The sequence below is a fragment of the Saimiri boliviensis genome, chromosome 11, assembly GCF_048565385.1.
Source record: "Saimiri boliviensis isolate mSaiBol1 chromosome 11, mSaiBol1.pri, whole genome shotgun sequence".
In the NCBI taxonomy this organism is placed as follows: domain Eukaryota; kingdom Metazoa; phylum Chordata; class Mammalia; order Primates; family Cebidae; genus Saimiri; species Saimiri boliviensis.
Window position 1 is genome coordinate 98,037,224 of NC_133459.1, and position 24,323 is coordinate 98,061,546.

Below are 24,323 nucleotides of genomic sequence, written 5' to 3' on the forward strand. Positions count from 1 at the left end.
CGCAGCCAGAAGCGTGACTTCGCGCACGCTCCCTTTCCGCTTCTCCACTCACAGCCGGGGACGCGGCGCGGGGCGCGGCGGAACTACAGTTCCCATGACGCTTTGCGCGGCCCAGGGTGCTTTTACAATAGAAGGTCGGTTGGAAGGGCCTGCGGAGAAAAGCTGGGAACGGCCGCTTCCGGCATGTTCATCTCTGGACGAAGAGCGGCCGACAAGTGGCGGGCGGGGGAGAGACTCCAATGCCCAGCGGGCAGTGCGCGGGCGGCGCTTGCGCGATGCGCGGACGGGGGGGCGGTCGGGCCATTTAAATGTGTGTTTGTGGGTGAAATGGCTGCGCAGGTCGGAGCGGTGCGCGTAGTACGGGCGGTGGCGGCGCAGGAGGAGCCGGACAAAGAGGGGAAGGAGAAACCTCATGCTGGGGTCTCCCCGCGGGGAGTGAAGCGGCAGCGCCGATCTAGCAGTGGGGGGTCTCAGGAGAAGCGGGGGCGGCCGAGCCAGGAGCCCCCTCTTGCTCCCCCTCACCGCCGGCGTCGCAGCCGCCAACATCCTGGGCCGCTGCCGCCAACGAATGCAGCCCCAACTGTCCCAGGCCCTGTTGAGCCTCTTCTCCTGCCGCCTCCGCCGCCGCCTTCGCTGGCACCCGCCGGGCCCGCTGTCGCTGCCCCTCTCCCGGCCCCAAGCACCTCGGCCCTCTTCACCTTCTCGCCTCTGACGGTGAGCGCGGCCGGGCCCAAGCATAAGGGCTACAAGGAGCGGCACAAGCACCATCACCACCGCGGCTCCGATGGTGACCCCGGCTCCTGCGGAACTGATCTCAAGCACAAGGACAAGCAAGAAAACGGCGAGAGGACTGGAGGGGTGCCTCTCATCAAAGCCCCCAAGAGAGGTGAGAGCAGGCGAACTGCCCGGCTTGGGTTCTAGGTCTCTCTCAGTTCCGATATCCCGCATCTTTAGGACTGAAACACGCCAAACCCCCGCTTACCTCCTGCTGCTCTACTTCTCTAAGCCCACTGGGGTGGACCCTGGATTTCAGATCGTTGACACGGTTTGATGTAACTACTTGAGGCTTCTCGCTCAGAGGCCGAGCTGTCAGTTTCTAATCCCTTTACCAGTCCCCCGGAGCCTCTCACCATTTGTTTTCAAATTCTGCAAGGTTTCCGCGCCGCGTTAGATTAGTAGGTGGGGTACTAAAAAATGTCTTTCCAAAGTAAAGGCGTGTTGCTAAAATCCCTTCTCCTTGTTTTGCTTGCTGGAAAGCTTTAGTGTCTGCTCTCCCTTACTCCAGAATAGTCACGGGTATGATTCCAGTCTTTCGGGAGGGAATTCTTATGAAGGTTACACGACTCACTGGTTGACTTACCTTCTGCAAGGTAAAATACCAAACGCAGTTTATCTTGGTTCTTTTTAATCTAGAGGTAAAAATTATTTTAAAGTTTTCATATTAGCTGTTTCAATTCTTAGAATTTCTGTACCCTTTGATACTAGGAAATAGGACCAACAGTGCATCTGAAAAGTGGGTGTGCAGTAAGAGGCCGAAATTCCAGTTGCATTTTATTCTGTCCAGCACAATTTGTGAATCTGTTAATTCCTATAGCCCTCAAGAATATATAACTCGAACATGTAAGAGTATCCAATTAAGTGTGGGTTCTAGAAAAATTAGATTGGCCAAAATTGGCGTCTTTCTGTTCCCAGGTACCTGTAGAATTTATTTTATTTGTTGAAGAAATTTGATGCTATTATTATGCCATATGTTTGTACTTTGTATATTATTTTATGTAATTTGCTAGTTGTTTTCCCTCAGGAAGATTTAAAATACTTCTTTGTTTCTTAGTACTGGACCAGTTGAGTTATTACATGTTAATAAACCAGTCTTTCCTTGCATTCCTTCCACATATTTGGTCTTAACTTAAGGCTAATTTTTTTTTTTTTGGTGCTGTTTCCAAATAGTATAGTTTATTGCAAATAATTGCTCAATAAGTATTGACTAGCATTAAATTTTTATTCATTTGGTGGTATCCAAATCTTGTCCTTGGGAATAGAACTTGTGGCAAGATGACAGGATTGCCAGTTTCCACCACCAATATCCAATGATCTTTCTTTTTATTTTTACCTTTATTCCCTACTTTCTCATTGTGTGTGTGTGTGTGTGTGTGTGTGTGCGTGTGTGTTTTAACTGTACAGAACTAGAGGGAAACAGTGATCGTATGGCTTAAATTTGTATTGTAGAAAAGGAAACTGAGGCCCAAAGTAGTAAAGAGGCCCTGTTTAATCACAGTTAAATTAGCACCAAATGCAAAAAAACTAAGTTAAAAAAAAAAAAGAATTTTTGGTATAATGTAGTAGAATCCAGACTTCTGAATCTGGCTTCAGGCTTCATCTCCAGGCTTCATGATGTTGCGTTCTCTTCCTGCTATTCATTTTTTCCACTCCTTTGTTTACCTTTTCCCTCTGCTTTGACATTGCAGTGGCTTTAGATCATCAAGGATCTCTGACCTAGCCCAGTTTTATGGGGGGATAGAGGCAATAACACGTGTAATAATTTACAATGTGCTTCTCTGAAGATGGTACAGGTCCCATGTTCTTTAAAAAACAAGATCTAACCCAATGCTGACTGACAGAACTTTCTCAGATTATGGAAGTTTTCTGTATTTGTGCTGACCAATATGGTAGCCATATGTGGTTCCTGAAGAGACTTGAAATGTGACATGATTAAGGACCTGAAATTTTGATTTTATTTAATTCTAATTAATGTATAATTAGTCACATATGGCCAGTGGCTACCACGTTGGACAACACCACTCTAAATATTTGTAGTTTGCCAGTATGTGAAGAAGAGAAGTGGGTTAAGATAAATCCATTTAAACATTTTAACTTTTGGCTGAAAGATTCTTGGATTATATACCCAAACTAGATTTTTGGGGAAAAAGAGTTTTTTTGGTCAAATACATTTGAGAAAAACTGTATACTCTAGCCTTTTATGTATGTAACATGAACTAGCATTTAAAAAGCTTTAAAAACCCTACAGAAAATAAACTGGTTTAACTTTGCTTAATCCAGGCTTTTGCACATGGTTTGATACCTTTTTTATCCTCGGAACATCTTTATTGTTACAGTGTTGTGCAAGAGGCATGCCTCTGGTATTAATGTGAGTTTAAATCATGGCTCTAACACTTACTGTGTGACTCTGAACAAATTGCTTTAACCTCTTTCAACCACACTTTTGCTACCTGTAAAATGGGGTTGTGGAATTTCATTTATAAGGTTGTTATATGGATTAAACAGGGCATTGTGTGAAAGTACAACAGTGCCTGGCTCGTTGTAGGCACTTAGTTAAAACCAGCATTTATTGTTTTATTATGCTTGGTCCTTGAAACAACGCTAAGATTAATAAGCAGAGTGGGCAGATTCTTGTTACTTACAAAGCTATGTACTTCCTTAGCTTATTCTCAGATTTCTGAAAACTATTTTAACTGTTCTGGGGTAATTAATGATTCACAGGAAATTGCAAACATAGTCGAGTCCTTACCTTTTACGAGTTTCCTTCAGTGGTTACATGTTACATAACTATTGTATAATACCAACACCAGGAAATTGAGATTGGTACAACGTATATGTAGTAGTTTTGTGCCATTTTATCATACGTAGATTAGTGTAACCATCACTGCAATCCACATAAAGAATTATTCCACCACCACAAATTATAGCCTTAGTCACTCCCTCTGTCTCTCTACCATCCCTGTCCCCTGGCAACCACTAATCTGTTTTTTATCTCTGTAATTTTGTGATTTTGAGACTATTATATACGTGGAATTATACAGTGATCTTTGGAGGTTGCTTTTTTTCACTCAGCATGATGTCCCTGAGATCCATCCCTCTATTATATTGCTTAATAGTGTTCCATGGTCTGGAAGTACCATGGTTCATCTATTAAATCATTCCCCTATAGAAAGAACATTTTCGTTATTTCTGGTTTTGGCCTTTTATAGATAAAGCTTCTATAAACATTGATGTTTAGGTTTTTGTGTGCATGCAGCTTTTCATTTCTTTGGTCATATGGTAAGCCACATCCAACCTGGAATTGAAAATATTTAAAAAAAAATTGTACTGCACTTGTATGGACTTTTTTCTTGTTACTGTTCCCTAAACAATACAGTATAACAACTATTTATATAGCATTTACATTGTATTAGGTATAAAATCATCTGGAGATGATTTAAAGTATAAGGGAGGATGTGCATAGGTTATAAGCAATTAGTATGGCATTTTGTATCAGGGAGTTGATCATCCTTGGATTTTAGTGTCCTGGGAGACTCTGGAACCAATCCTCTATGGATATCAAGAATGACTGTACATGTTTATTTTGTTTGTTTTTTAATATATTGTGAAAATATTTTCTGGAGTGTCTGTACCATTTTACATTCCTGTCAGCAATATAAGAGAAATCTGGTTTCTCCACATTCTTGCCAGTATCTGGTATTGTCACTATTTTCATTTTAGCTATTTTAATACATGGGTAGTGATATATCATCATGATCTTAATTTACGTTTCCCAAATGGCTAGTGATTTTACACATCTTTTCATATCATCATTTGCCATCTATATATCCTGGTCAGCAAAATGTCTCTTTATACCTTTTGCCTATTTTCTAGTTGAATTGTGTATGTGTGTGTAATTTTTTTTTTTTTGAGATGGAGTTTCACTCTTGTTGCCCAGGCTGGAGTGCAATGGTAGATCTCGGCTCATTGCAACCTCCACCTCTGGAGTTCCAGCGATTCTCCTGCCTCTGACTCCCAAGTCGCTGGGATTACAGGTGCCTGCCACCACTTCCAGCTGATCTTTGTATTTTTAGTAGAGACAGGGTCTCACTATGTTGACTGGGCACAAGTCTCGAACTCCTGACCTCAGGCGATCTACCTGCCTTAGCCTCCCAGAGTGCTGAGATTACAGGCGTGAGCCACTGTGCCTGGCCCTTGAATTGTATGTATTTTATTGTTGAGTTTTGCTAATTTTTTATAGATCACAGGTACAGCTTCTTTATATGGTTTGCATGTATTTTCTCCCAGTCTGTTGCTTTTTTATCCTTTTAGTTTGTTTGTTTGTTTTTGTTTTTTTGTTTTTTTGCTTGTTTGTTTTTGTTTTTTTTTTTTTGTGATGGATTCTCACTTTGTCAGCCAGGCTGGAGTGCACTGACACAATCCTGGCTCACTGCAACCTCCACCTCCTGGGTTCAAGTGATTCTCCTGTCTCAGCCTCCCAAGTAGCTGGGATTACAGGTGTTTGCCATCATGCCCGGCTAATTTTTATGTTTTTAATAGAGACAGGGTTTCACCATGTTGGTCAGGCTGGTCTTAAACTACTGACCTTAGGTGATCTGCCTGCCTTGGTCTCCCAAAGTGCTGGAATTATAGGCATGGGCCACCACACCCAGCCTGTTTGTTTTTGTTTTCACGGGGGTGTCTCACTCTGTTACCCAGGCTGGAGAGTGCAGTAATGTGATCATGGCTCACTCTAGCCTCCACTTCTAGGGCTCAAGTGATCCTCCCACGTCAGCCTCCTGAGTAGCCGAGACTACAAGTATGTACCACCACACCTGGCTAATTTTTCTTTTCTTTTCTTTTTTTCTTTTTCTTTCTTTTTTTTTTTTTTAAACAGAGACAGGGTTTGGCCAGGCTGGTCTCAAACTCCTGGGCTCAAGTGAGTCTCCTGCCTTGGCCTACCATAGTGTTGGGATTACAGACAGGAGCCACTGTGCCTAGTCATTTCTATCTTCTCAGTGGGATATTTCACATAGCAAAAGTTTTAGATTTTGTTGATAGCCAATTTACTAAGATTTTTTTTCTTTAATGGATCATATTTGGCATCATATCTAACATACCAAGTCCTAAATCCCAAAGGTTTTCTCCCAAAAGTTTTATAATTTTAACTTTTATATTTAAATCTGTCATCTATTTGAGTTAATTTTATACAGGTTTGAGGTTTAGGTAACTTTTTTTATTCTTGCCTACCGATATCCATTTGCTCTAGCACTTTTTGTTGAAAAGGTTAATCTTCTTCCATTGAATTGCTTTTGTTCTTTTTTTCAAAATGAGTACAACCTGTAATGTAACAATTTTTTTTTTTAAGACAAAGTCTCACTCTGTGGCCCAGGCTGGAGTTTAGTGGTGCGATCTCAGCTCAGTGTAACCTCCACCTCCTGGGTTCACGAGATTCTCATGCCTCAGCCTCCCAAGTAGCTGGGATTACAGGCACCCACCATCAAGCCCAGCTAATTTTGTATTTTAAGTAGAGATGGGGTTTCACCATGTTGGCCAGGCTGGTCTTGAACTCCTGACCTCAGGTAATCCGCCTGGCTCAGCCTCCCACAAGTTCTGGGATTATAGGTGTGAGCCACTGCACCCGCCCTAACAATGGTTTTTATAATTTAAAATAGTTGGAACGATCTTGTAGCACATGGGAATCACATGAAATTTAAACTGCGTCCAGAAATAAAGCAAGCTTTATTGGAATATAGCTCTGTTCATTCACAAATGCTGTCTATGGTAGTTTTTGCCCTACGGTAGCAGAACAGAGTAGTTGGGACAGAGACCATAAGACCTGCAAAGCCTACTATTTGGCCTTTTACAGAAAAAGTTTGTCACCTTTGAGTTCACTTAAGAGACATGTTCCTTCCTGCAGATTAGTTCAACAGTATTTATTCTGAATTCATTTGGAGGCTAATTACAAATTATTACAATCTCAGATATTTGGAGTTGTTCATAAATAGTTGAAACAAAAATTTAATCTGTAATTGCTAGGGTAAACTTGTTCATCTGTAAAACAGAAAGCAAGATGATTTTCAGAGCGGTGACGTAAAATACTTAACATTTTCTCGTTAGTGATAGAGCTGAATACAGAACTCAGTTTTTTTCACTTATGGACCAGTTGACCTATCTATCTGCTACGCACACTGGGGTTAATTATTTAACAAAGAGATATTTAAATGTTGTTTTTCTTTCATATAGGCAATAGGCTTGAGTCTAAACTGGTAGTTACCTATGTCTTTTGAAATCTTAATTTTTTTTTCTCTCTCTCTTATTGCTCATGAAAACATAGGACAAATATACTTCCTCAGAAAACCATCAAAAGAATTAATGCTTCTTTTTAATTATTATTGGTTAGTAAATTCATGATTTTAATATTTTGTTAAAAAGAAAAGGAAGGAAAGATAGCCCCTGTAGACTCTCTTCTCCAATGTCATTACATGACGGGATTGCTCGTATGTATGCCCTTGTGAGTCATCTTTGCTTTCTCATTTTTTTTTTCACTTTTGACCACTTGCCTAGCTGCTATCACAGAGTTTAAGTGTTCCTGAGCCAGACATTTGATGGAAATTTTCTCTCCTGTCAAAAGCAAGAATTTTAAGTCCAGAAACACTTGTTTTTGATGTCAGAAATGGAGAATTATTGGGATTATAAGGAAATTGAAATAAATAATCTTATTTATCAGAACAACAACTGTAGGGACTAATATTTTTCCCTACTCACCCAGAGAGAGGAAAAAACATATTTAAGGGCATGACAAGTTTTGGAATGGGCACTAAGTAAAATATTTGTTTATCAAGCCTGTAATCCCAGCACTTTGGGAGGCCGAGGCAGGTGGATCACGAGGTCGAGAGATCGAGACCATCCCGGTCAACATGGTGAAACCCCGTCTCTACTAAAAATACAAAAAATTAGCTGGGCATGGTGGCGCGTGCCTGTAATCCCAGCTACTCCGGAGGCTGAGGCAGGAGAATCGCCTGAACCCAGGAGGCGGAGGTTGCGGTGAGCCGAGATCGCGCCATTGCACTCCAGCCTGGGTAACAAGAGCGAAACTCCGTCTCAAAAAAAAAAAAAAAAAAAAAAATTTGTTTAAGTAATACTCCCTTTCTTCCAAGCTACTTCAGGTCCATTAATTGTAACCAGATAATCTTAGTAGATCATCTAATGGGAGTGTTGCAGGGAGATGTCTGATAGTGGAGACAGAAAGGAAGAGAGTGTAGTGTGCAGTATGTTGGAAGAGTTTGAGTTTTGCAGTCAGATAGGTGAAAAGTTTGAATCTTGGCTGTTGTCTACTAGCTTTGTGACATGATATAAATTACATATCTTGTTTCAGGTTCTGTTTCTTTCTTGTACTTCATTGGTTTGTTTGAGGATTAAAATGAGGTAACATTTGTGGTCCCTATTAGACACTTGGTAAATAAGTTTTCTTTCCTCTTCCAGAGATCTTTTTTTATGTGTTTCTCTTGATAATCAAGATGATAAAATACTTATTGTGTGTCACATATTGTGATTATATTCATTGTCTCATTTAATCCTTAATTATGAGATAGACTCTAGTATTAATACCTTCCCCCTGCTTCCTGAGACAGGGTCTCACTCTGTCTCGCAGGCTGGAGTGTAGTGGAGTGATTATAGCTCACTGTAACTTGAACTCCTAGGCCCAAGCAATCCTCCCACCTCAGCCTGTAGCTAAGCCTAGCTCCCTCCTGTAGCTAGGACTACAGACATGCACTTCCAAGCCCAGCTATTTTTTTTCGTTTTTCATTTTTGTAAAGATGGGTCTTGCTGTATTGCCCAGGCTGGTCTTGGATTCCTGGACTCTAGCAATCTTCCTGCCTCAGTCTCCCAAAGTGCTGGAATTACAGACATGAGCCACTGCACCTGGACTTAATAACATTTCAAGATGAGAAAATTGAAGTTTAAAGAGATTTATGAGCTTACCCAGAGACCTTAGTAAACAGTAGAGCTGGGACATTGACCTAGGTCTAACTGTGCAGCTCTTGTTCTGACCTTAAATAGTCCACTCTACTGCATCTATAATTCAACTGTTTTTGGCAATAATTAGTAGTTAACATGTATTGAGTGTTTGTTCTAGTACTATGATAAGTACTTACATGCATTTTTCACATACCCTGTGTTCTAATATTATGACAAGACACTTTTTTCCTCCAGTTTTACCATTGAGAAGCAGTGCAAAGAAGTTAACTTGCAAAAAGTTATGCTATCTCAGTCATTATTGTTGGGAATGCTAAATGATGTAGCCGCTTTAGAAGACAATTTGGCGGCTTCTTAACAAAACGAAACATACCCTTACTATATGATCCAGTAGTCATATTCTTTGATATTTACCCAGAGGAGCTGAAAATTTATGTTCTCATGAAAACCTGTGGATAGGTGTTTATAACAGATTTATTCATAATTGCCAAAACTGGGAAGCAATCAAAATGTCCTTCAGTAGGTAAATGGATAAACTGTGGTACATCCAAACAGTAGAATATTATTCAGTGATAAAAAGAAAGGAGCTATCAAGCCATGGAAAACCTTAAGTGCATATTACTAAGTGAAAGAAGCCATTCTGAAAAGGCAGCATATTGTATGATTCTAATTATATGACACTCTGGAAAAGCAAAACTATGGAGAAAGTTAAAAGATCGGTGGTTCCTAGGGTTTTGGAGAGGGATGCATGAATAGGCAGAGCACAGAACATTTTACAGGACAGCAAAACTACTCTTTATGCTATTTAATTAATGGTAGATACATGTCATACATTTATCCAAACCCGCAGAATATACAGCACCAAGAATGAACCTGAATGTAAACCATGGACTGTGGGCGGATAATGATGTGTCAGTGTAGACACATCAGTTGTAACAAACATTCCATTCTGGCTAGAGGTGATGATAATTGGGGAGACTATGCATCTGTGGGAACCAGATGTGGTCATAGTTCTAGGAATCTGAAACTGCTCTTAAAAAAAATGGTAAAGGTTTAGGGAAAAAAAAAGTTATACTTGTAGAAAGTGATAGAACAGGGATTTAAACCTAGACAATGCTCTTAAAACAACATAATATAGAGAGATGGTGGGTAAAGTAAGGCAGTGTTAAAAACATACAATGATTCACAAATGTTTGGTTTTCAAAATAAGTAGTGTTTTGTTTTTTCTTTTTAGTCAGGTATATATATAGTACTGGAAGAACTCTCAAGAAGACTGAAAAAAGTTTATTTTCAGAAAACAACGTTAGCCCTTTAAAAAGTCATGAATAATAAGATGAAAGCAATTAAACTTGTTGTGCTTTTGTTCGTCTACCCTGATATTTAGGAACTGAAGATACTACTTTTTTCCCCACTTCTAAGCCATAATATTAAGAATTAATTACTGTTAAGACCTTAAGTTTTGTAGGCCAGGAATGGTGGCTCATGCCTATAATTCCAGTACTTCGGGAGGTTGAGACAGATAGATAACTTGATGTCAGGAGTTTGAGACCAGTCTTGCCAACACAGTGAAACCCTGTCTGTACCAAAAGATACAAGAATTAGTTGAGCATGGTGATGTGCACCTGTAGTTACTTGGGAGGCTGATGGGAGAATGGCGTGAACTTGGGAGGCAGAGGTTTCAGTGAGCCCAGATTGCAGCACTGCCCTCCCGCCTGGTTGAGAGTAAAACCTCATTAAAAAAAAAAAAAAAAAAAAAAAAAAAACTTAATACTGTGGAAAGCTATTTTTTTGTATCAGTGAAAACTTTCAAAGGTATTAATGAAATTAGATGACAGTAATTGATAATATTGATAGTATTAGCACATATGAGGATCTTAGGAGTAATGTCATATATTAATAATGACCTTTTTAAAGACAGCCAGCAATTTGTTTCTTAGGTGAATGTGTCTTCCTCTGTAGAATTATGTATTTCTCCTTGAATTTAATCACACAGTTCAATATATGAGAGCTTTTCTTAATCACAGTTATAGTGTAGATTGGCTCTTTTTCTATAAAGAACTGCAGTCAATAAATTTTAGCTTTTACACTCTGGGAAATACTAAAAATGTGCTGAATAGATTCTCTGTTGGAAAGCTAAAACCGAAATAGAAAACTTGTGAAGACTTTGGACATTGACTTTCAAATAACGTTTTGAATTGAAGGCTAGGCAATTGTTATTTTTCTGATAAATCAACAGTGGCAGGCATTTGATAATAATCTTTAAAAACTTGTGTATACATGTGCCGTTTTCAATTAGTTGCCACCGTAACAGTTCAGTAATACATTTTGTTTATTCATGGAGATTTGTTAGCCAGTATGAAATAAGTAGTCTTAAATTTCTCTATAAACAAAGTCCAACTATCTATATCTTAGCCTAAGTTAGATAGATAAAAGTCAGAAGCCGAGTCTGGGCGCAATGGCACATGCCTGTAATCCCAGCACTTTGGGAGGCTGAGGCAGGCGAATTGCTTGAGGTCAGGAGTTCGAGACCAGCCTGAATAACATGGTGAAACCCTGTCTCTACTAAAAATACAAAACATTAGCCGTGTGTAGTGGAGCATGCCTGTAGCCTTAGCTACTCCGGAGGCTGAGGCAGGAGACTTGCTGGAACCCAACCCGGGAGGCAGAGGCTGGAGTGAGCCAAGATCGCGCCACTGCACTGCAACCTGGGTGACAGCGCGACTCCGTCTCAAAAAAAAAAAAAAAAAGTTGAAACCGGGCGCAGTGGCTCACGCCTGTAATCCCAGCACTTTGGGAGGCCGAGGCGGGTGGATCACGAGGTCAAGAGATTGAGACCATCCTGGCCAACATGGTGAAATCCCGTCTCTACTAAAAATACAATAATTAATCGGGTGTTGGGCGCGTGCCTGTAGTCCCAGCTACTTGGGAGGCTGAGGCGGAAGAATCGCTTGAATCCAGGAGGCAGAGGTTGCAGTGAGCTGAGATTGCGCCACTGTGCTCCAGCCTGGCAACAGAGCAAGACTCCGTCTCAAAAAAAAAAAAAAAAAAAAAAAGTTGAAAAACAGGATTAGTGAGAAGATAGATTGAAGTTTTTTTCATATTTAAAATTTTTATCATGTTGATTTATGAGATTACAATGTAAGGTTCTTTATACAGTGTTTTTTTTGCTTTTCCTTTTCCTTTTTTTTTTTTTTTTTTGAGATGAGCCATGTTGGACTGATTGAATGGTTTTCATGTAAGTGAATTTTGTGAAACTCATATAAGTGAAACCCACAGAGAGTTGATAATATTAAAAATACCACTGGAAAACTGATAGTAATATAGAAAATGTGTTACAGTAAATGTGGTTTCTTCTTGGTGTTAATTTTAGTGGCAGATCTAGGTCGCAGTTCATTTTCTGCATACCAAATACCTCTTCTGAAGCTTAAAATAACAAGATCGGAGATATTTTCTTGTTTTCCTGTGAAATTGCTAAAATGTTAATAGCAGAGGGTAATTAGATGACTATTTTTAAATTAGTCTAACCTTTATATTTAATGGCATTAACATTTAGTTGCTTGGGAGAATTGCCTAAATTACTGATTTGATATTGGGGAAAGTATTTAGATTAACTTTATTTGGTAAGAAGTATAAATTGTTATTACTCAGTGTTTAATTCTCAAATATTTAGTTGTATATAGAATAAAAGATGACTTTTTCTCTTGCCAGGTTAATGGTATTCTGATTATATATAAACTTTGGTATTTGATCACAGTTTAATTACAAGTGATATTTGCAAATAAAGGGTTTTCATTTTATTATACTTAAAAAAGAAAATATGAAAGACAGTGGAAGTTACTTGGCATTGGTAAAGTCTTTGACTTGCTCTTTAAAGTATTTTCTTTAGAAGGTTTCATAAACGTAATATCTGGTTGACTTGGAGTGATTTTATATAGAGTACTGGAACTGTCATTCATTTACATATTATACGAAGTAAATTCTTAACTCTAAAATTTGTTGAACTTGTTTTTCTAGATGTAATAATAGGATTAATTGGAGTATTTGTCTTAACTCCAAATTATTTCAATTATGTCAGAAAAAAACAATTGTTTGGTGGGTAAATTCTGTACAGTAAGTACTAGACCAAACTAGAAGGTTGGTCAGGACAGGACTGTACCTGGTATTTAATCCTGAAAGTTTCTTGCTAAGTATATTTTCCAACTAGTAAACAAAAGATGTCATTCTATCTTGGGTTTGTCAATTCATGATAATCCTTTTAAAATTAAGTAAGTTTTTAAATGATAAAAGTAATATGTTTATTGCAGAAAAATAGAATATTCAGTTAAGCAGAAAAGAAGCTAGACATTTAGAATTCTACCACCAACAGATAACTACCATTAGTAGCTTGGTATATATTTTTCCAGATAGTTTTCTTTTTTTTTTTTTTTTGAGACAGAGTCTCGCTCTGTCACCGGGCACTAGGCTGGAGTGCAGTGGCGTGATCTTGGCTCACTGCAACCTCCGCCTCCCGGGTTCAAGCAGTTCTCTTGCCTCATCCTCCTGAATAGCTGGGACTACAGGCGTGCGCCACCACACCCATCTAATTTTTGTGTTTTTTAGTAGAGACGGGGTTTCACCATGTTGGCCGGGATGGTCTGAATCTCTTGACCTCATGATCTGCCCGCCTCAGCCTCCCAAAGTCTCCAGATATTCTTCTATGTGTGTGTGTGTGCTTGTGTATGTTTGTGTGTGTGTGTGGGGGGAGAGAGAGAGAGAGAGAGAGAGAGAGAGAGTGTGAGTGTGTGTGTGTGTGTGTGTGTGTGTGTGTGTGTAAAGCATCTGTAGATCAGTCTGATTTTTTCATCTCTTCAGGTCCTTTCCTTCTTTCTGGAATATTTTCTCCCTAGACCTTTACATGCCTGACTTGTCTTAATATTTAGGAATTATTCTAAATGTTACCTCCCAAAAAGAGCTGCAAACTTAGTGCATCCCACTTATCATTACCTGGTACTTTGTGTTTCTTGTACAATTAGATCATAAGATCCAAGAGATGCCAGGGACCATGGCTCATACCTGTAATCCTAGCACTTAGGGAGGTAGAGGCAGTAATATAGCTTGAGTCCAGGAGTTTGAGACCTGCCTGGGCAACCTAGTGAGACTCCATACTCCTTAAAAAGGAGGAGAAAAAGATCCAAGAGATTAGGGATTGTGTATGTCCTAGTCAGCACTATGGCCCTAGTGGCTCAGAAGCATACCTGGCACTTAGTAGGTTCTTAAATGTTTGGATGAATGAATGTTTATATGAAAATGGGATCAGAATGTACATGTGTTAAGTGCTCAGGAAATAAAGGTAACATATACATCCCTGACCTTAGATTGATGACAGTCTAGGGGAGAGGTGGAAAATTAAATGTTAATAACACAGAGTATAAGTGCTAAGATGGGGATACAAAACCAAGGGAGCGCGTAGCAGGAATAGCTATCCAGGTTGGGTGGGGAAGGGAAGGCTTTCTGAACGAATGACAGTCTATGCATTTTGTAACCTTCTAATTTATCAGGCAGTTTTTTCATCTGTAATATAATTTATAATGGCTGGGTAGCATTTTATAATATGTAACTATCAGAGTTTAATCAGTCCCCTGTTACTAGACATTTAGAACATTCCCTGTTTTGTTGTTTTAAATAATACTGCCATGGATATCTTTATATAATCTTCAGTTATTTTCTTTTTTTTTTAAGACGGAGTATTGCGCTGTCCCAGGCTGGAGTACAGTGGCGTGGTCTTGGCTCACTGCAACCTCTGCCTCCCCAGTTCAAGCAGTTCTTCTGCCTCAGCCTCCCGAGTAGCTGGGACTACAGGCACACACCACCATGCCTGGCTAATTTTTTGTATTTTAGTAGAGATGGGGTTTCATCATGTTGCCCAGGCTGGTCTTGAACTCCTGAGCTCAAGCAATCTGCCTGCCTCAGCCTCCCAAAGTGCTAGGATTACAGGTGTGAGCCACCATGCCTTGCTAATTTTCAATTATTTTCTTAGATAACATTTACTTGGAAGTGAAATTTCTGGGTCTGAGGATTAGAATTTTCTTTTTTAATTATACTTTAAGTTCTAGGGTACATGTGCAGAACGTGCCGGTTTGTTACATAGGTATACACATGCGATGGTGGTTTGGAGACTTTTGACATGTATCATTAAATTGGCCTTCAGAAAGTTGTACCAGTTTATACTTCCAGCAACAGTAGTTGAGAATGGCCAGAAACCACAAACTTTGCCATCTTGATAGGAAAAAATGTTATCTCATGGCTTAATTTGCCTTTGATTTGCCTATATGTATCATAGTAATTCATAGGCCAATAGCAAAATATGCCCAGCTTAAATTTAAATTTTATCAAGGTTACTGAACAAAAGGATCTATGTTGTTATGATTTCGGAATTATCATATTTAGCTATCGTATGTTTCATACCATTGCTATATCATAATTTGTTTAACCATTTTCTTTTTTTCAGATGTGTGAATTATTTCTGATTTTTCTGTTATCAGTAAAACTGCTTTGAAAAATGGATACTTTCAATTCTTTTATTCTTTTCTTCAATTCAGAATATTATTATATTTTAAGATCTCTGTCTCATTCATTTTCTAAGCATGTAAGTTGTAGTAGCAAATTCAGAGAAATTGAGGTAGGGTATTTAATGAGATCAGGTACCTTAAGAAGCTTGTATGTTGACACTAGTCCTAGCAACTAACTTCTTTTTAATTATTGTGGCCAGAAACACCAGATGAAAATGGTAAAACCCAGAGAGCTGATGATTTTGTCGTGAAGAAAATAAAGAAGAAAAAGAAAAAGAAACACCGAGAAGACATGCGTGGAAGACGCCTTAAAATGTACAATAAGGAAGTACAAACCGTCTGTGCTGGCCTGACCCGCATCAGTAAAGAAATACTCACCCAAGGACAAATAAATAGCACTTCAGGACTTAATAAGGAGTCCTTCAGGTATTTGAAAGATGAACAGCTGTGCCGATTAAATTTGGGCATGCAAGAATATCGGGTACCCCAGGGAGTACAAACACCTTTCATGACTCACCAGGAACATTCTATTCGTAGAAATTTCTTAAAAACAGGTACTAAGTTTAGCAACTTTATTCATGAGGAACACCAGTCCAATGGTGGTGCTCTTGTCCTTCATGCTTACATGGATGAACTCTCATTTTTGTCTCCAATGGAGATGGAGAGATTTTCTGAGGAGTTTCTTGCTTTGACATTCAGTGAAAATGAGAAAAATGCTGCTTACTATGCTTTAGCAATAGTGCATGGAGCGGCTGCTTATCTCCCAGACTTCTTGGACTACTTTGCTTTTAATTTCCCCAACACTCCAGTGAAAATGGAAATTCTGGGCAAGAAAGATATTGAAACAACCACCATTTCAAATTTTCATACTCAGGTAAGGTGAAAATCATTGTTAAAAATTATTTAGTAAATACAGTTCTAAACAGAATTAACCTCATTCTTTTGCATAGCACATACCAGCACATTTGATAACAAGTTTATGGTAATAAAGGTGCTTCAATTGTTTGTCTGTTCCTCTAATTGAAAAGTCTTAGTTACCAAGTTCTTTGGGTGGGGCTTCTTATTTGCTGGAAGGGATGATTTATACATGTTATGCATTGTTACAAATATTTATGGAAAACTAGCTTGAAAGCTTATCTGGTCTTTCACAAATCAGGTAATGTTAGTATGAAGGATGTGATTGAGATCTGGTGGTCTCAGGTTAACTTCAATTAAGATTTGATTTTATATCATCATAAAACACATGAGGGCATGGGCCTGTTTATTTGCCAGGTTTTTGTAGTTTTTATATATCTTTCAGTAACTTGTTGGCAGTCCATCCCAGAAATATACCCTATTAACGTGACTTGGAAGGGTCACTAGGAAGACCGCCAGAGCCTCTGCTCCTTCTGCCTAGGCGTTGTTGTAGGTGAAGACATTTTCTGAAGCCTTGCTTGGGCAGCTAGGCTTAAGTCAGCAGGGAAGCGTCTCCTTCTTAACCAGTGGTTTTAACCAAACATTTTTTTCAGTGAAGTTATTTTAGGGCATTAAAAGTTAATAATCTGTCCTAGTTTTTTTCTTGCTTTTCTCATAAGAATTGAAGTTTGCGCAGTATATATTACGTATATCAGCTATAAGTTTATGTAGTACATATTACAAATTCAACTTTAGTGGAGACTTTTACTTTTCTTTCTTTTTTCGTTTTTACTTTTGTCTGGACCTGGGAGAAGAGACTTTTACTTTTTAAACATTTATGATTATATGTACTCTTTTTTCAGTCTGTCTGGTAATTTGCTGCTTTTCTTTTCCCTTACGATTTTTTTTTTTTTTTTTTAGGTAAATAGATTGTTGCCATAATAAGACTCTCAGCTGCCTGAATTATAGTGGTTTTAAGCCACTTAGATTTATCTGAAACCTCCTCTAACTTGAATCTTTTTAGTGAGTCTTATTGTCTTTGCCTCCAATGAGGGGAGTATCCAGTTTAGATTTATGAGCTTCAGAATTTCTCTAATTGAAGTTCTCTCTGCAGTAGAGAGAGCAGGAGCAGCCAATGTGGAGAGGTCGCAAGATGGGGCTGCCCAAGATGTTGGAACACCATGTGCAATAAAGGGCTTCGTCTTGGATTTTGGCATTGTTACCACAACCAGGTACCGAAGTGCTGACTTTTGTAGTAGATTTTCTTTTTCTTTTTTTTTTCAGTTTTGCCCTTTGAAGGTCAAGGAATCTTGTTTTTATAAATACTGCAGAAGAGATTGAAACCATTTCTCCTAATATAGTTCATAATCTCCATAAGTTCCGTATTTAACAAGGAAAGATATTGCTGAGAGCAAAATTAACATGCTCTATCATTTTTTTTAGTTTAGAAAAATGCAGCAAATTTTCTCTTTTGGTAGACCAACAAGCATTTCTGAGAAATAAGTCAGAAATTTTTTGGGGAAAAGTCCCAGTTTTGTAAGGGGGACTTTTAGCATTCATATTAGTTAATAGTGAATCAAATTTGTATGTCAGCTGACAGTATCCTAAGTAGTCAATAAAAGAAAATATCTTGAAATATTCCCTGCTGATTTTTGTCTTCTAATTAATTTTTTTAAATGGAGCTGAAATTTAAATGACTGTACCAACAACTTACCTTGATATTTACTTTGAGATTTAACCACTTTTTAAGATCATGTCAGATTATTACTAAATTAGATATTAAGCACTTCAGCCATATAAGAATATTGAAGACTGTTGAATGAGTCCTATGCTCTGGTTGTCATATTAATTTTATTTATGAATTTTCAGTCATTAGAGAAGAGTATGGTGTGGATATAGGAGGCCTGCTAAACTGTAAGTTTGCTGCTTTAGCAGATGTTGGAATGGAAGTTAACACAATAGTTGAAATTTATTTAGCACTTCATGGTTTGTAGAAATGCTTTCACATTCGTATCTGAATATTTGAAACAACCTAGTGGGAAGGTAGGTAAGCAATTTTATCTCTGTTTCCCATGGAAGAAACTGAGGCTAGGAGATGTTCATTGTTTGTTATCCAGGGTCATATAGGTAGTAAGTACAAGAGTCCAGATGCAAACCCAGGCCACCTGAACAATGTTCACGTCATTTTACCATGTAGAAGAGATTAGTGCTTTTAGTTGTCAAACACTGTGGTCAGTGAAATTATCGCCGTGTGAAACAACATCCAAAAGGCTTTAGTTGTAATATTTTTAACAAATCCTTTAGATCGTTGGGAATTAAGCAAATACTTAGGGTAGTTTGGACTTATGTGAAGTCTTCTGACATTTTGTGAAGTTCTGTTAAACCTATGAATAGGCCACGGTGGGAGAATCATGAGGTCAAGAGATGGAGACTATCCTGGCCAACATGGTGAAACACTGTCTCTACTAAAAAATACAAAAATTAGCTGGGCATGGTGGTGCATGCCTGTAGTTCCAGCTTCTTGGGGGGCTGAGGCAGGAGAATTGGTTGAACTCAGGAGGCAGAGATTGCAGTGAGTTGAGACTGCTCCTCTGCACTCCAGCCTGGCACCTGGTGCCAGAGCAAGACTCTGTATCAAAAAAAAAAAAACTCGGCCGGGCGCGGTGGCTCAAGCCTGTAATCCCAGCACTTTGGGAGGCCAAGGCGGGTAGATCACGAGGTCGAGAGATTGAGACCAACCTGGTCAACATGGTGAAACCCCGTCTCTACTAAAAATACAAAAAATCAGCTGGGCATGGTGGTGCGTGCCTATAATCCCAGCTACTCAGGAGGCTGAGGCAGGAGAATTGCCTGAACCCAGGAGGCGGAGGTTGTGGTGAGCCGAGATCGCGCCATTGCACTCCAGCCTGGGTAACAAGAGCGAAACTCCGTCTCAAAAAAAAAAAACAAAAAAAAACAACTCTATAAAGTCACATAAAGTTTGTATTGCCTTAGAGACATAGTTATTGGAAGTTATTTCTATTTTAAATATATAGACATAATACTTATTTATGACTATATTTCAAGGTAGTTTATTCAGCAAGCACTTACTGAGAACTTACCATGTACTGGCACTGTGTTCTTAAAAGGATTAACTGATGAGCTTAGTCTTGTAGGGGAGATGATTAAACTAGCAATTATACAGAGTACTATTGGAGTAGAGGTATACGTAGGGAAAACCCTATAATAGAGGGAGTGCTGTCTGTGGTGTTACCTAATGCAGACTTGAGGTAATTCGAGAAGGCATTTTAAGCCATGTGATGCTTGAGTACAATCTTGAAAGCATGTTAATACTTGGTAAGAACATTTTAAGGCAATAATAGCTTATGCAAATACACAGAGGCATTTGAGAATGTTGCACTTAGAGGGAGCTACAAATAGGTTGACATGGCAAGAATATACACTGACTGTTAAGGGACGGGAGGAGTTGAGACCAGAGAAAGAGAGACATAATCAAGATTGTGAAGAGCCTTATATGATATGCTTTTAAAAGTTAGTACTTTTTCCTAAAGGTAATTGGGAGTCATTGGTGAATTTTAATAGGGAAATGCTTGCTGTCAATTTATGTTTGCAAAAATTATATAATAGTGTGGAGGATGTGGAGGATGGGATGGGGGCAGAATACGAGATTGGAAGCAAGAATACCAGTTAGTTATGATAGTAACCAGATCGTAAATGCTCCATGTCCAAACTGGTATTGACACTGCAGAGTAAAGAAAGAAATTTGAGAAATAATTAGAAGGTTGAGATTTAACTAGTCTTGGTAAGAGAGAGGTATATCTTCAGATATGGTTTGGACAAATGAGTGGGTGGTGATGTTGGTCAAAGTCAGTGCAGGGTTGAAAAAGCTGGTTTCTAGGACTGGAGGGTGTGGATGAGTTCAGTTTGAGATATTTTGAGTTGAAGGTACCTGTGGGAGTTTACGGTTAGAAATAACTGTTGGGAGGTTGAGTATGGTGTCATGCCTGTAATCCCAGCAGTTTGGGAGGCCTAGGTGAACGGACTGCTTGAGGTCAGGAGTTTAAGACTAGCCTGGTCAATGTGGTAGAACCCTATTTCTACTAAAAATTCAAAAATTAGCTGGACATGGTGGCGGGCGCCTGTAATCCGAGCTGCTGGGGAGGCTTGCTTGAACCCAGGAGGTGGTGGTTGCTGTAAGCCGAGATCCCGCCACTGCACTCCAGCCTGGGCAACAGAGCAAGTCTCAAAAAAAGCAAAACAAAACAAAACAAAAAACTGTTAGGACCTGAATATGTGGATCTAAGTTTAAGAGATGTGTTTAGGTTGGAGATACAGAAGTTGAATCCATTAATGCAGAAGATACAGAGATGCAGAAAATGGACCCAGCAATAGCGCTGGAAAAGAGATGAAACTAAGAGGGGAATCTTGTGATGCACCCACAAGTAAGTATGAAGAACATGGAAAGAGACCAAAAAAAAAAAAAAAGGGCAGAAGGAAGATTAGAAGTTTTCTAGATTTTAAGAATGAAGTGTTTATTTCATCCATATGAAGTATCCAGTAAGTAAGGATGGAAGAGTGGTAGATTTCTCAATTAGGAATTGAATTAGAGACGTTTTCAAGATCAGTGCTTTGTAAACAGTGGACATCTAAATACTCTTGGAAATTACGCCTTTTCTTTAGAATGTTGCTACTCAAAGTGTGCTCTGTATGTGAATTTGGCACCACCAGGGAACTTGCTAGGAATGTAGACTGGGCTCTTACCCAGATTTTCTGAATCAGAATCTGCATTTTTAAAAGATTATTCATATACACATTAAAGTTTAGAAGCTTTAGAACTCAGCTCCTCTAAGCAGGAGAAAGTAAAATGTAGATTTTGTGCAAGAAAAATTAAAACTTGTTATTTTTATGTTTTGAAATTATTGTGGTGGCTAAAGCTAGGATCCACATATAAGGTTTTAACAGTCTAGAAAACTCAAACGTTCTAACACCAGAGCAGAAAAATTTATGATGTCCATTGAAACAGTAAGCTGATCCTTGTTTCATTACTTAACTCTCAGCAGTTGATACAGGATAACTTTATAAAGTTGAGTTTCCTTTCTTCCTTCCTCCCTTCCCTTCCTTCTTCCCCTCCTCCTCCCCACTTCCCTTCCCCCTCCCTTTCCCCTTCCCTTTCCTCTTCCCTTCCCCTTTCCCCTTCCCTTCCCCCTTCCTTTTCCCTTCCCCTCCCACCCCTTCCTTTGTTCCTTTCCTTTCTTTGTTGGGGTCTTACTCTGTGACCCAGGCTGAAGTGTGATATGGCTCACTGATGCCTTGAACTCCTAGGCTCTAGTAGTCCTTTCTACTGTTTCTTACTCCACAGTGCCCCAGTACATACACTTTGAGAAGTGGTGAAATTCAACTTGTTCTTTGCTTTCATGTGATATTTCCAATGCCTCAGCCTCCTGAATAGAGTAGCTAGGACTGTGGGTGTGTACTACTACAGTTGGCTAATTTTTAAATTTTTTATAGAGCCAGAGTCTCACAATGTTGTCCAGGCTAGTCTTGAGCTCCTGGCCTCAAGGAATTCTCCTGCCTTGGCCTCGTAACATGTTCGGGTTACAGGTATAAGCCACTAGCTCTGCCTATAGACTGCATTTTCTGGTCTTGCTGATGTTACTGGTAAATGGACCACCAAGCCTATATAGATAGGTCTCAAAATCTATACATAAATTGCAAATGCAAACAATGAACACTAAAAATATAATGAAGTTAAAAGGGAATTGTTTTCAATATTACCATCTGAGACCTTCTAGCAACTAAGTAATTGAAGGATATACGGGAGAGAAGTGTGTGTTGTATGTTTGCTGTGGGGAGGGGAGATTGCCAAATCTGCATATTTTAAGTATCTTTTTCAAAAAAATTTTCATATATAATTTTGAGGTTTCACTGAAAATCAAAGCTTTTTAACTGTAGGTACTTTTATTTCTTATGTTATTTTTATTACTCTGTAAATTGGTAATGTTCTATAGCATTGGTGTGTACAATTTTAGTGTGTACGGTTCCAGAGAAAAACAAAAAATATTATTCCCTCATTGTGTGTTGGTACAAGGCCTTATATGGGCTTGTTATATGCACTCTGATCTTGGACTAATTAACATTTTATAATAAATTGGTAGTACTAATGAAGAGTGGAACTAGTAGAGTGGTATATAGCTTTGGAAATAACTGAGAAACTCTTAAGGCACTCTACATTTTAGTGTGTGTTACATGAAAGGAGAAATAAACATTTTAAGTAGAAGGTTTTATAAAATAAAATGGCATACATAAAGATGGTAGGCTTGATTCTTTTTTTCTCTCATTTTACTCACTTAGACCCAGTCACACTGTTTTTTCACTACATATTTTAAAGTAGGAATGCCTTTCTGTTCACAAGTCACAAGGTTAGGAAGATTGCTGGCTAACTTTTTCCTTTCTGTGTTTTCAAAAGTCAGCTCGAATAGGCTTCTTCCTGAAATGTGAGTTCTGTGGAATAATAACCCCCTCTTAACCCCCATGCCCAAGGTTTTCCACACAGTGCATTTCTTGTTTGGTGTTCTCCTGATTTATTAACAGATTTATAACTGTCCTTTGTAAAAGCCATATGTATTGGGGATACAATTGAGCTTACTTAATTCAGAAATTCATATAGCATAACTGTGAAGTTGAGTTTCTAATTTAAAGGACTACATATGTACTAAATGTGTTGTCCTCCTCTAAAAAAAAAACGCACGTATTTATTGAGAGCAGTATATATATTCAAAGATAATTGTTTGACATTTTACAGATATAAGTCTATTAAATTTTTATGCAAAACTAAAAAACTACTATTTTTTTTAATAGGCATATTTCTCTTTGATGCCACATCCTTCTCCCCTCCCCACTTTACCTTCTGATTTTACTAAAGGCTGCGCTTTTCCTGTTGGCGTCATGTATCCTGCTTCCATGACAGCTTTAGTCTTTTCTGTTCTTTGGTCTCATACTTACCTAGGCCTCAGTATATAAACTCTGGGAAGTGGCAGAACTCAACTTGTTCTTTTCTTTCAGGTGCTATTTCCAGGCCATAGTTGCCCAGACTTGCCGAATCCTAAGAATAATTTGGGGTTGGTAGTTCAAATATACATTAGACTCTCAGGTTCCTCTTCTGGAAATTCTGGTTCATGAGGTCTGGAGTGAGGTATGAGATAAGTACCTTGACTGACTAGATTCCTATGATCAGGCAAGTTTAAGAAACACTGTTTTAAAACATATGCCATCTGTCATAACTCGTTCCTTTCAATTGATCTGTAGATAGCATCTTTTTAGAATTTCAGAACATCATAAACTAAGAGATAATCTTACCTGATCTCTACAAAGTGCAACTTAAAAAAAAAAATCTTGTTTTTATTGGTCATCACTGGGGACTTTGCCTCTTCATAGTGTTTTATAAGGCTTCCTGTTGGGTCGTCAACATTGCCTGGGAAGCCTGCTTCTTTGGTTAGCTTGCTTAGTATTTATTTTTAGTAAATACTACTTAAACTTTATACATCTTTTCCTCATTCCTACTCTGTCTCCTCCTCAAAGGCTAATTTGTCTACTTGTGTTATGAATACCATCCCTTAGCCTGCTAAGGTTTTTTAAAACCTGTCAAATATATATAAAATTTACTATTTTAACCATTTTAAAATGTATAATTTTGTGGCATTGGGTATATTCACAATATGGTTCTATTACCACTACCATTTCCAGAACTTTTCCCTCATACCAAACAGAAACTCTGTACCCATTGGCTTAGGATCTTTGATGTCAATTACCCATTCTTACCCCTCCAGCCTTTCCCTCCATCCCCACATAAATAAAAGTATAAAATATATTAAGCGAATTTCTGCTTTGTGTCTTTCCTTTTTTTTTTTTTTTTTTTTTTTTAAACAACAACTTTTCTTTTCTCCCTAGAAGTACATTTTTTTTCTGAACTTGTGGCTTGTCATGTCCTTGCATCTTTTAACATTTTGTTTATACCATATGAACATAAAAACAATATACATACCTTTGTGTTTTAAAACTATAGTGTACTGTATGTATCATTCTGCAGGTTATTTTTGTTCAACATTGTTTTTGAGGATGATTTTGATACATGTAACTCTGCATTAA

The 24,323-nt window shown here is 38.6% G+C and overlaps 1 protein-coding gene across 1 annotated transcript in view; it reads left to right on the forward strand.

Moving 5' to 3' along the window:
* Positions 1–121: 121 nt before the first annotated feature.
* RSBN1 (round spermatid basic protein 1) overlaps positions 122–24,323 on the forward strand; it is a 58,438-nt gene continuing 34,236 nt past the window's right edge. Inside the window, exons 1-2 of the mRNA XM_039460947.2 lie at positions 122–886; positions 15,485–16,158. Of these exons, the coding sequence (XP_039316881.1) occupies positions 184–886; positions 15,485–16,158 (1,377 nt within the window). The 5' untranslated portion in view covers positions 122–183. The remainder of the gene's footprint in view (positions 887–15,484; positions 16,159–24,323) is intronic.